Source organism: Heterodontus francisci, chromosome 23 (assembly GCF_036365525.1).
Source record: "Heterodontus francisci isolate sHetFra1 chromosome 23, sHetFra1.hap1, whole genome shotgun sequence".
Classification (NCBI taxonomy): Eukaryota; Metazoa; Chordata; class Chondrichthyes; order Heterodontiformes; family Heterodontidae; genus Heterodontus; species Heterodontus francisci.
The window spans coordinates 57,594,923-57,608,439 of NC_090393.1; the positions used below are offsets into that span (position 1 = coordinate 57,594,923).

At 44.0% G+C, this 13,517-nt stretch overlaps 1 protein-coding gene across 1 annotated transcript in view; it reads right to left on the minus strand.

Moving 5' to 3' along the window:
• The window catches only part of gcn1 (GCN1 activator of EIF2AK4), a 160,775-nt gene that overhangs the window by 41,132 nt on the left and 106,126 nt on the right, over positions 1-13,517 (minus strand). The window contains exons 44-45 of the mRNA XM_068055358.1: positions 3,463-3,678; positions 111-275 (exon numbers count right to left, since the gene is read on the minus strand). Of these exons, the coding sequence (XP_067911459.1) occupies positions 111-275; positions 3,463-3,678 (381 nt within the window). The remainder of the gene's footprint in view (positions 1-110; positions 276-3,462; positions 3,679-13,517) is intronic.

Consider the following 13,517-nt stretch of genomic DNA (forward strand, 5'->3'; position numbering starts at 1 on the left):
CTACAAAGTTAATGCTCTCCTTTTAGCCGTAGAGCTCTTGGATAGGATAGGATAGTGACACGATACAATTACATAAACTCAATACTACATAACCATAATGAGGTACTTACTGCATCTTTGCTGGTCGATTTCATGATCTCACTGAGACCAATACAGACTCCCTGCCTCTCGTCACTCTTCTCTGACTTTAGCCCCGCTTCCAGGATTGGAATAATCTCTGGCAAAATCTTTTCTCCAAGCTTCCGCACAAGATCACCCAGTGTTCTTGCAGCAATCTACGGGTAGAAGTCCAATCATACGACAGTAAAAAACCTTTTTGAGCTTCAGATTTGACGGAAAACTTGTACTTAAAAACAGAATGAGAGTTTCAGAATGGTTAAATGTCTCTGTATAAACCACAAGTTACTGACTACTATGTGGCACATCCACATAGGTCACACCAACAAACAACCAACCAACCCTTGGTTTGTCATGTGCTACTAGAGTAATTTGATGTGCCAATGAGTTGTCCTTTGTAGGGATTGAGTTCTGATTATCTACAGCAGTCCAGTTATCAAACTAGCTCACAACTCTCTGACAGACATTTATTATACAACATCCTACAAATCAGGACCTCTTTGATCGGAATGGTACTGGCATCTAAACATTCACCACACTGATGCAATCTCATCGTTGAAATAGGTTTAAGACTATGTGCTGTGGATATGTGAAAAGCAGCAACAGTAGGGAGCTAAGGATGGGCAATAAATGCTGGCCTAGCCAGCAATGCACACATCCCAGAACGAATAAAAAAAAACAGAAGCCATTTTATTAATGGGCACAAATCCTGAATTTAGAAAACAAGCAGTAGCAGCTGCGGTTAGTTTTCATGATGAGTTGGCTTAAATACCTGCATCAGCTATTTCACTATTTGAACATTTTATTTTTATTTTATTTAGAGATACAGCACCGAAACAGGCCCTTCGGCCCACTGAGTCTGTGCCGACCAAGAACCACCCATTTATACTAAGCCTACAGTAATCCCATATTCCCTACCACCTACCTACACTAGGGGCAATTTACAACGGCCAATTTACCTATCACCTGCAAGTCCTTGGCGGTGGGAGGAAACTGGAGCACCTGACGAAAACCCACGCAGTCACAGGGAGAACTTGCAAACTCCGCACAGGCAGTACCCAGAATTGAACCTGGGTCCCTGGAGCTGTGAGGCTGCGGTGCTAACCACTGCGTCACTGTGCCGCCCACTGCGTGTGAACTAGGTGTGAACTAGAGGATGCTGCATGTGTAATGGTACAACATTCTATTTAAACAACCTTTATACAGACAGATCCAAACTTATAACACACATGTAGACATATAATGTGTGTGTCAGCCAATTGCTCACAACCCAGGTCCAATGTACTTTTCTATCTATGTAAACGGTTAATTTTAGAGTGGGTTGTCTTCCTGAAATGAGTGAAAACTGAAGGATTAACAATCGACCTTATGCTGTTGTACTAAGCATAAGCATATGACAGTTGCTTGTGGTGATTCATTTATGTACTTGCTCTTGTTTGTCCGCTGCTCAGTAGCATATTGCATTTATCTTTTTTTAAACCTTGCATACGTGTGACATCTTCAACCAACATCTGTTATTATTGTGACATTGCTGTGCCAAAAACATAGCATGGATGCAAATTGGAGACTGTACCTGACATACTAAGGCGTGGAGGAGCCAGCCGTAATCTACTGCTAGTGTCAGTCACTGGCATCATGTGGCAGTTCGTCTACCACCTTGGATTTTGTGGTTTTTCCAATTAGTTGTGGCCTTTTACTTTATGAACCTCCCCTCCTTACCCACCAAACACTTACTACACTGCCTGGATGGTACTTTTCTTTTAAGTGCTTGTCTGGATAAGACAAAAGTTCACTTCAGCTCCTTGGCTGAATGAATTTTGAGGTATATGATGTCTGGTTATTTCTCCCTGGCTCCACTTCTGATGGCAGGGAACTATTGAAACAGGTGCCCGAGCTATTCACTTATGAGCCTTGACATCAGGTATTGTGGCAGACTGTTTGATCGTGGGGGTGGGGAGGATGTGGTGGAAGAACGTAGCTGCATTCACTTCTGCTTTCACCCAATGAGTGTGCACTTGTACTTTCTGGCAGAGGTCACTGAGTATGGTGCAGGATCAGTAATCCTGGTCAATTTTCCCACCAACCTACTTAAGGGCTAATAATATCATTCTGCATCATGGTTAAGCAGCTAACTCATCACATAGCAAGCAGTGAACTATATTGGACTTACCACCTTACAGTTCAGGTATTCAAAGGATAAACTCACTATGCCACAGCAGGAGCCTTATGTTCATTAGTTTATGTAATAGTTACAATTTATCTCTTTTTGGGTATTTATGATGTCAGCCTGGAGCACCAACATATTTAACACTCATTAAATCTTTTTGCTTGTCCAAATAGGAGACTTACGACATTTCTAAGCCGCCACTATGAACCTGAATATCTATAGTTCAGGCTTCAACCAAACAGCACCATATTTCAATTGCCCACATGGAGCTTCAATTCCAAGCCTCCTTTTTCAAATAAATGTGATTTTTGTTTGAAAATTAGCCGAAATGGAAAATTGTCAGAAATTATCCGACTTACTACATTACTGAACAATCAGCTTTCGGAATAGTTTTTGAGCTCACTGAGCAATGAGAAATCTCAGTCACTGCAGAACAGCTAGACGGCAAAAGATCCCCGAGTATGTGCTCCTCTCACGACAGATAACATTTGCACAGTGCAGGCAGCGACTGCAAGTGTAAACATACCCTTAGAAATACTTTTCATTTTTTTTTTTGTTTTATTTATTGACACCAAGGTCCGGCTGTTTTATCATGTGTGGAGTTTATGGTTTGTGTTTCAATACTTATATCAGGGTTGGATCAGTGTTGAAATCTGGCGTCATGCCAGGATCGATCCTACCTATCCAGTTCACACGTGTTCTGACTGGGTTGCAGTGCAGTTGGCATGGTAACAACAGCAGAGTATCATTAGTCACCTGTTTTTGCAGAATTGCAGCTGAGGGTGCAGGTGTTTTGTTTGAATACAGCATGTGAATGAATGCTTTTGATTCATTTTAATGATTTTTAAAGTTCACCATGAAGTTTTCACATGTAATGTTTGAGATCTAGAGTTTTATGGCTATTTCAATTTTTTGGGCATCAAGATGCTGCTCTCCAAGTCAATCATAACAGATATATAAATTAAGCTCTCCAGAAAAAGGGGTAGGGGGAATATTTATAGAAGTCGTTGTGTCTTAAAAAAAAGATGGCAGATTATCAGGCCTTCCCTTTTCTGCCCCTCAATGCACTGGATAATGAGAGAAGTCAACCATTTATACCAATATTTCTGTAGATCTCTCCCTAGCATTCTTTGCACCAGTTTGACCTAACCCTCCGTGCATAACGAACTCAAACTCACCGTCCTTTTGTCAGCACAGGTACTGGCCAAGAAACCCAGCAACAGAGTGAACAGTGTTGGCAGGATTTCCCGCAACGTTCGTGGTGTGTTGGACACAACAATCTTCCAGACATGTAGTGAGGCCTGACGCACCACCAGCTGGGTGTCGGACCTGCCCATGTAGAGACCAGCAAGGACACGATTCCGCCTTTCCAGACCAAGTGCACCAATGATAGCCTGAAAGAATGGATCATCAGGTCAGTTTCTATTATAACATTTAACACCCAATGCATTGAATTGCACAAATTTGCAGGACAAAATGAGGCCATGTGCCCCAATTGGTCTGCCAATATTTATGCTCCACATAAGCCTTCTCCCATCTTACTTTATCTAATGTCATCAGCATATCTTTCTATTCTCCCTCATATACGTAAGTAACTTCCCCTTAAATACACGTAAAAATACAGGGGACGCTGAGGGGTGACTTAATTGAGGTGTACAAAATTATGAGAGGCCTAGATAGAGTTAATAGGAGGGTCCTGTTCCCCTAACGGAGAGGTTAATTACCAGGGTGCACAGATTTAAAGTGATTGGTGGAAGGTTTAGAGGGGACATAAGGAAAAGCTTTTTCACCCAGAGAATGGTGGGTGTGTGGAATTCACTGCTTGGATTGGCGGTGGAGGCAGAAACCCACAACTCATTTAAAAGGTACCTGGACCTGCACCTGAAGTGCTGTAAGGCTACAGACCAGGTGCTGGAAGGTGGTTTAAGTTTGTGTGACTAGTTCTTTCAGCCAGCAAAGATACGATGGGCTGAATGGCCTCTTTCTGCGCCATAACGTTTCTATGCTTCTATGTATGCTACATACCTCAACTATTCCATCTGGTAGCATGTTCCACATTCTCACCTCTCATTGCATAAAGAAGTTTCTCCTGAAATCCTTATTGGGTTGATTAGTGACTTTCTTATCGTTATGGCCCCGAGTTTTGGTCTCCCCACAAGTGGAAAGATCTTCTCTACATCTACCTTATCAAACACTTTCATCACTGTAATGCCCTTGATGAGGTCACGATCCAGACTTCAATTTTCTACAGAAAAGAGCCCCAGCCTGTTCAGTTTTTGTAGAAATAGGCTTCTTCATGGCATTGAATGGACAGGCACACAAACCAATTGACAATGTTGGCAACACATAAACAAGGCTGATAACCCAACCTACACAGACAAGACACTTTAGGGACAGGGCCCTAAGTCAACCCATACCAAAGACATGATCTCCAGGACATGTTAAATGGACTGAAATCAACATAAGAAATAGGAGCAGGAGTAGGCCATTCAGCCCCTTGAGCCAACTCTGCCATTCAGTAAAATCACGGCTGATCTGATTGTGGCCTTCACTCCACTTTCCTGCTTGCCCCCCCATAACCCTCAACTCCTTTGTAGATCAAAAATCAGTCCAACTTAGCCTTGAATATATTCAATGACCCAGCCTCCACTGCTCTCTGGCGAAGAGAATTCCGAAGATTAACGACCCTATGAGAAAATAAATTCCTCCTCATCTTAGTCTTAAAAGGGAAGCCCCTTATTTTGAAACTGTGCCCCCTAGTTTTAGACTCCCCTACAACAGGTAACATCCTCTCAGCATCCACCCTGTCAAGTCCCCTCAGAATCGTAGATGCTTCAATAAGATCACTTCTCATTCTTCTAAATCCCAATGAGTATAGCCCGATCTGTTCAACCTTTCCTCTTAAGTCAGCCTCTTCATCCCAGGAATCAGCCGAATGAACCTTCTCTGAACAACTTCCAATGCAACTACATCCCACCTTAAGACGACCAAAACGAACACCCTGTACAGTTGTAGCAAGACTCCCCTCCTTTTATACTCTATCCCATTTGCAATAAATGATAACATTCCATTTGCCTGCCTAATTACTTGCCGTACCTGCAAGTTAACTTTTTGTGACTCGTACAAGGACACCCAGATCCCTCTGTACCACGACACTCTGCAATCTCTCCCCACGTAAATAATATTCTGCTTTTAGGAATACAGGAACATAGGAGTGGGCCAGTCAGCCCATCAAGGCTGCCCCGCCATTCAACATGATCATGGCTGATCATAAAAAAAAATAAAAATCCACTTCAATGCCTTTTTCCCCCCACAGTATCCCAATATCGCCTTAGGTCATTGGCATTTAGAAATCTGTCATTCTCTGCTTTAAACATACTCGATGACTGAACTTCCACAGCCCTCTGGGGTAGAGAATTCCAAAGATTCACAACCCTCTGAGTAAAGAAATTTCTCCTCATCTCTGTCCTAAGTAGCTTCCCCCTTATTTTGAAATTGTGTCCGCTGGTTCTAGACTCCCCAACCAGGGGAAACATCGTAGCTGCATCTACCCTGTCTATCCCTTTAAGTATTTTGTAGGTTTCAATGAGATCATCTCTCATTCTTCGAAACCGAGAGAATACAGGCCCAGTTTCCCCAACCTCTCTTTACAGGACAATCCCACCTTCCCGGAACAAGTCTGGTGAATCTTTATTGCACTCCCTCTATGGCAATAATATCTTTCCTAAGGTAAGGGGACCAAAACTGCACACTGTAGTCCCAAGTGCGGTCTAACCACTCATTTAAACTATAAATATCTCTTTGCAAGCACTTTGTCTCCTCCTCACAACTTGTTTTCCTACTTATCTTTGCATCATCCACAGATTTGGGCGAGAATACACTCGTCCCTTCATCCAAGTCATTAATATAAATCATAAATGGTCGAGGTCCCAGCACTGATCCCTGTGGCACTCCACTAGTTACAGTTTGCCAACCTGATAATACCCCATTTTTCCCGACTCCCTATTTCCTGTTAGCCAACCAATCCTCTAACCATGCTAGTATAGGATCCCCAACATGAGCTCTTAACTTGTGTCGTAACCTTTTATGTGACACCTTATTGAATACCTTTCGGAAATCCATATACACTACATCTACTGGTTTCCCTTTAGCAACCCTGTTTGTTACATCCTCAAAGAATGCTGATAAATTTGTCAAACATGATTTCCCTTTCATTAAACCATGTTGACACTTCCAGATTGCATTATGATTTTCTAAATATCCTGCTACGACTTCCTTAATAATGGATTCTAGCATTTTTCCAATGACAGATGTTAGGCTAAGTGGCTTATAGTTGCCTGCTTTCTGTTGCCCCCCCCCCCCCCGCCCCCCCACCTTCTTGGATAGAGGCGCTACATTTATGGTTTTCCAATCCACTGGGAACTTTTCAGAACCTAGGAACTTTGAGAGGGTTACACCCAATGCATCCACTATCTCTGTGGCCAGGTCTTTTAAGACTCGAGGATGCAGGCCATCTGCTCCAGGGGACTGGTCAGCCTTTAGTCCCTTGGTTTTCCTAGAACTTTTTCACTCGTGATAGTGATTGTTTTAAGTTCCTCCCTTCCGTTTGCCTCTTGATTTTCTGCTATTCTTGGGATGATTTTTGTGTCTTCTACTGTGAAGAGAGATGGAAAATATTTGTTCAAAGTCTCTGCCATTTCCCATTATTAATTCCCCAGTCTCATCCTCTAAGGGACTAACACTTATTTTAGCTACTCTCCTTTTTATATATTTGTAGAAGCTTTCACTGTCTGTTTTCTTGCTAGTTTACTCTCATACTCTTAATTTCTCCCTTTTTTTTTAAAGACATCCTGTTAGTTTCTAAAATTTTCCTAATCTTCTGGCTTACCACAAATCTTTGCAGCATTGTATGCTTTTTCTTTCAATTTGCTACCATCCTTAACATCCCGAGTTAGCCATGGATGGTGCATCCTTCTCACAGAATCTTTCTTTCTCAACGGAATACAACTTTGTTGAGGGTTATAAAAGATCTCCTTAAATGTCTGCTGCTGCTTCGCTACTGTCTTACTTTTTAAACTTATTTTCCCAGTCCACTTTAACCAACCCTGTCCTTACACCCTTGCAACTGCCTTTAAGTTTAAGGCACTCCGACCCAAACCTCTCACCCTCAAACTGAATGTGAAATTCGATCATGTTACGATCACTCTTGCCTGGAGGATCCTTTACTATGAGGTCATTAATTAATCCTGTCCCATTACCAGGTCTAAAATAGCCTGGCTCCAGGGTTGGTTCCAGAGGTATTGTTCTAAGAAACTGCCCCTAATACGCTCTATGAACTTATCCTCCAGACTACCTTTGCTAATTTGATTCGTCCAATGTATATGAGAATTAAAATCACCCACGGGTATTGTGGTACCTTTCTTACAAGCCCCCATTATTTATTGATTTATATTCTGTCCTACAGTGTAGCCACTGTTAGGGGGCTATTTATCTCCACCCAAACTGATTCTACATTTTGATCTTAGAGTCATAGAGTTATACAGCACAGAAACAGGCCCTTTGGCCCACAGTGTCTGTGCAGGCCATCAGGCACCTATCTATTCTAATCCCATTTTCCAGCACTTGGCCCGCAGCCTTGTATGCCAAGGCATTTCAAGTGCTCATCGAAATACTTGTTAAATTTTGTGAGGGTTTCTGCCTCCATCATCCCTTCAGGTAGCATGTTCCAGATTCCAACCACCCTCCGGGTGAAATTTTTTTCCACAAATCCCCTCCAAACCTCCTGCCCCTTACCTTAAATCTACGCCCCCTGGTTATAGACACCTCCGCTAAGGGAAAACGTTTCTTCCTACCTACCCTATCTATGCCTCTCAATTTTGTATACCTCAATCAGGTCCCCCCTCAGCCTTCTCTGCTCTAAGGAAAACAACCCTAACCTATCTAGTCTCCCTTCATAACTGAAATGCTCCAGCCCAGGCAACATCCTGGTGAATCCCCTCTGCACCCTCTCCAGTGCAATCACATCCTTCCAATAGTATGATGACCAGAACTGTACACAGTACTCGAGCTGTGGCCTAACTAGCGTTTTATACAGCTCCATCATATCCTCCCTGCTCTTATATTCTATGCCTCAGCTAATAAAGGCAAGTATCCCATTTGACTTCCTAACAACCTTATCTACCTGTGCTGCTGCCTTCAGTGATCTATTGGCATGTACACCATGGTCCCTCTGTACTTCCGAGAGTCCTACCATCCATTGTATATTCCCTTGCCTTGTTAGTCCTCCCAAAATGCATCAGCTCACACTTCTCAGGATTAAATTCCATTTGCCACTGCTCCGCCCACCTTACCACCCCATCTATAACATCCTGTAATCTAAGGCTATCCTCCTCACTATTTACGACACCAATTTTCGTGCCATCTGCGAACTTACTGATCATACTTCCTATATTCACGTCTAAATCATTAATGTACACTACAAACAGCAAGGGTCCCAGCACCGATCCCTGCAGTACACCACTGGTCACAGTCTTCCAATTGCAAAAGCAACCCTCGGCCATCACCCTCTGCCTCCTGCCACTAAGCCAATTTTGGACCCAATTTGCCAAATTGCCCTGGATCCCATGGGCTCTTACATGCTTAACCAATCTTCCATGCGGGACCTTATCTAAAGCCTTACTGAAGTCCAGGTAGACTACATCAACTGCTTTACCTTATCTACACATCTAGTCACCTCCTCGGAAAATTCAATCAAGTTTGTTAGACACGATCTCCCCATGACAAAGCCATGCTGATAAATTCCTGATTAATCCCTGCCTCTCCAAGTGGAGATTAATCCTGTCTCTCAGAATTTTTTTCCAATAGTTTCCCTACCACTGATGTTAGACTCACTGGCCTGTAATTACTTGGTTTATCCCTGTTACCCTTCTTGAATAATGGTACCACATTCGCTGTCCTCCAGTTCTCTGGTACCTCTCCTGCAGCCAGAGAGGATTTGAAAATTTGTGTCACAGCCCCTGCTATCTCTTCCCTTGCCTCACGTAACAGCTGGGCCTGGGGATTTATCCACTTTTAAGCCTGCTAAAACTGCTAATACTTCCTCCCTTTCAATGCTAATTCGTTCAAGCATATCACAATCCCCCTCCCTGATCTATGTCCTATGTCTCCACACACAGACTGCCACTCTGGTCCCTACTCTTTCCCTGGTTATCCCCTTGCCCTTATTATACTTATAAAACACCTTGGGATTTTCCTTTATTTGCCGCCCGTGTTTTTTCCTGTCCCCCTCCGCTCTCCTAATTACTTTTTTTTTTAAGTACCCCCCTACACTTTCTATACTCCTCTAGGGCCTCCGCTGTTTTCAGCCCTCTGAATCTGCCATAGGCCTCCTTTTTTTCCCTTATCCAATTCTCTATATCCCTTGACATGGAGGGTTCCTTGGACTTGTTGGTCCTACCGTTCACCTTTACGGGAACATGTTGGTCCTGAACTCTCACTATTTCCTGATGTAGACTTTCCTACCAGCAGCTGCTCCCAGTCCACTTTGGCCAGATCCTGTTTTATCATACTGAAATCGGCCTTCCCCCAATTTAGGACTTTTATTTCCGGTCCCTCTTTGTCCTTTTCCATAACTACCTTAAATCTTACAGAGTTATGGTCACTATCCCCGAAATGCTCCCCCACTGACACTTTTACCACTTGTCCGGCTTCATTCCCCAGGATTAGGTCCAGTATCGCCCCTTCTCTTGTCGGGCTTTCTATGTGCTGGCTCTAAAAGCACTCCTGGATGCACTTTAAGAATACCGCCCCCTTTAAGCCTTTTGCACTAAGATTATCCCAGATGAAATTGGGGAAGTTGAAATTCCCTACTATTATTAGCCTATTAGTTTTACACCTCTCAGAGATTTGCCTACATATTTGCTCCTCTACCTCTCCCTGACTGTTTGGAGGCCTGCAGTACACTCCTGGCAAAGAGACTACCGCCTTTTTGTTTTTAAGTTCTACCCATATCGGTACCAACGACATAGGCAGGAAGAGTGACGAGGTCCTGCAGGGGGAGTTTAGGGAGTTAGGTAGAAAATTAAAAGACAGGACCTCTAGGGTTGTAATCTCGGGATTAGTCCCTGTGCCACGTGCCAGTGAGGCTAGAAATAGGAAGATAGCGCAGCTAAACACGTGGCTGAACAGCTGGTGTAGAAGGGAGGGTTTCAGATATCTGGACCATTGGGATCTCTTCAGGGACAGATGGGACCTGTACAAGAAGGACAGGTTACATCTAAACTGGAGGGGCACAAATATCCTGGCTGCGAGGTTTGCTAGTGTCACTCGGCAGGGTTTAAACTAGTGTGGCAGGGGGGTGGGAACCAGAGCAGTAGGACAGCAAGTGAAATAAACGAGGGGGAACTAGTAAATAAGGCCAGTAAGACTAAGAGGAAGAGCAGGCAGGGAGATGTTGCAGAGCACAGCGGGACTGGTGATCTGAAGTGCATTTGTTTCAATGCGATAAGTATAACAGGTAAGGCAGATGAACTTGGAGCTTGGATTAGTACTTGGAACTATGATGTTGTTGCTATTACAGAGACTTGGTTGAGGGAAGGACAGGATTGGCAGCTAAATGTTCCAGGATTTAGAAGCTTCAGGTAGGATAGAGGGGGATGTAAAAGGGGTGGGGGAGTTGCATTACTGGTTAAGGGGAATATCACAGCTGTACTGCGGGAGGACACCTCGGAGGGGTCATGCAGCGAGGCAATATGAGTGGAGCTCAGGAATAGAAAGGGTGCAGTCATGATGTTGGGGGTTTTCAACAGGCCTCCCAACAGCCAGCGGGAGGTAGAGGAGCAGATATGTAGACAGATTTTGGAAAGATGTAAAGGTAACAATGTTGTAGTGGTGAGTGATTTTAACTTCCCCTATATTGACTGGGACTCACTTAGTGCTAGGGGCTTGGATGGGACAGAATTTGTACGGAGCATCCAGGAGGGCTTCTTGAAACAATATGTAGATAGTCTAACTAGGGATGGGGCCGTACCGGACCTGGTACTGGGGAATGAGCCTGGCCAGATGGTCGAAGTCTCAGTAGGGGAGCATTTCGGGAACAGTGACCATAATTCCATAAGTTTTAAGGTACTTGTGGATAAGGATAAGAGTAGTCCTCGGGTGAAGGTGCTAAATTGGGGGAAGGCTAATTATAATAATATTAGGCAGGAACTGAAGAATTTAGATTGGGGGCAGCTGTTTGAGGGTAAATCAACATCTGATATGTGGGAGTCTTTCAAACGTCAGTTGATTAGAATCCAGGACCAGCATGTTCCTGTGAGGAAGAAGGATAAGTTTGGCAAGTTTCGGAAGAACCTTGGATAACGCAGGATATTGTCAGCCTAGTCAAAAAGAAAAAGGAAGCATTCGTAAGGGCTGGAAGGCTAGGAACAGACGAATCCCTTGAGGAATATAAAGACAGTAGGAAGGAACTTAAGCAAGGAGTCAGGAGGGCTAAAAGGGGTCATGAAAAGTCATTGGCAAACAGGATTAAGGAAAACCCCAAGGCTTTTTATACATATATAAAGAGCAAGAGGGTAACTAGGGAAAGGGTTGGCCCGCTCAAGGACAGAGAAGGGAATCTATGTGTGGAGCCAGAGGAAATGGGCGAGGTACTAAATGAGTACTTTGCATCAGTATTCACCAAAGAGAAGGACTTGGTGGATGATGAGCCGAGGGAAGGGAGTGTAGATAGTCTCAGTCATCTCATTATCAAAAAGGAGGTGGTGTTGGGTGTCTTGCAAAGCATTAAGGTAGATAAGTCCCCAGGGCCAGATGGGATCTACCCCAGAATACTGAGGGAGGCAAGGGAAGAAATTGCTGGGGCCTTGACAGAAATCTTTGCATCCTCATTGGCTACAGGTGAGGTCCCAGAGGACTGCAGAATAGCCAATGTTGTTCCTTTGTTTAAGAAGGGTAGCAAGGATAATCCAGGAAATTATAGGCCGGTGAGCCTTACGTCAGTGGTAGGGAAATTATTAGAGAGGATTCTTCGGGACAGGATTTACTCCCATTTGGAAACAAACGAACTTATTAGCGAGAGGCAGCATGGCTTTGTGAAGGGGAGGTTGTGTCTCACTAATTTGATTGAGTTTTTTGAGGAAGTGACGAAGATGATTGATGAAGGAAGGGCAGTGGATGTTACCTATATGGACTTTAGTAAAGCCTTTGACAAGGTCCCTCATGGCAGACTGGTACAAAAGGTGAAGTCACACGGGATCAGAGGTGAGCTGGCAAGATGGATATAGAACTGGCTCAGTCACAGAAGACTGAGGGTAATAGTGGATGGGTGTTTTTCTGAATGGAGGGATGTGACTAGTGGTGTTCCGCAGGGATCAGTGCTGGGACCTTTGCTGTTTGTAGTATATATAAATGATTTGGAGGAAAATGTAGCTGGTCTGATTAGTAAGTTTGCGGACGACACAAAGGTTGGTGGAGTTGCGGATAGTGATGAGGATTGTCAGAGGATATAGATCGGACGGAGACTTGGGCGGAGAAATGGCAGATGGAGTTTAATCCGGACAAATGCATTTTGGAAGGTCTAATGCAGGTGGGAAGTATACAGTAAATAGCAGAACCCTTAGGAGTATTAACAGGCAGAGAGACATGGGCGTACAGGTCCACAGGTCACCGAAAGTGGCAACGCAGGTGGATAAGGTAGTCAAGAAGGCATAGGGCATGCTTGCCTTCATCAGTTGGGGCATAGTGTATAAAAATTGGCAAGTCATGCTGCAGCTGTACAGAACTTTAGTTAGGCCACACTTAGAATATTGCGTGCAATTCTGGTCGCCATACTACCAGAAGGACTTGGAGGCTTTGGAGAGGGTACAGAAGAGGTTTACCAGGATGTTGCCTGGTCTGGAGGGCATTAGCTATGAGGAGAGGTTGGATAAACTCGGATTGTTTTCACTGGAACGGTGGAGGGGCGACATGATAGAGGTTTACAAAGTTATGAGCGGCATGGACAGAATGGATAGTCAGAAGCTTTTTCCCAGGGTGGAAGAATCAGTTACTAGGGGACATAGGTTTAAGGTTCGAGGGGCAAAGTTTAGAGGGGATGTGCGAGGCAAGTTCTTTACACAGAGGGTGGTGAGTGCCTGGAACTTGCTGCCGGGGGAGGTGGTGGAAACAGGTACGATAGCGACGTTCAAGAGGCATCTTGACAAATACATGAATAGGATGGGAATAGAGGGATACG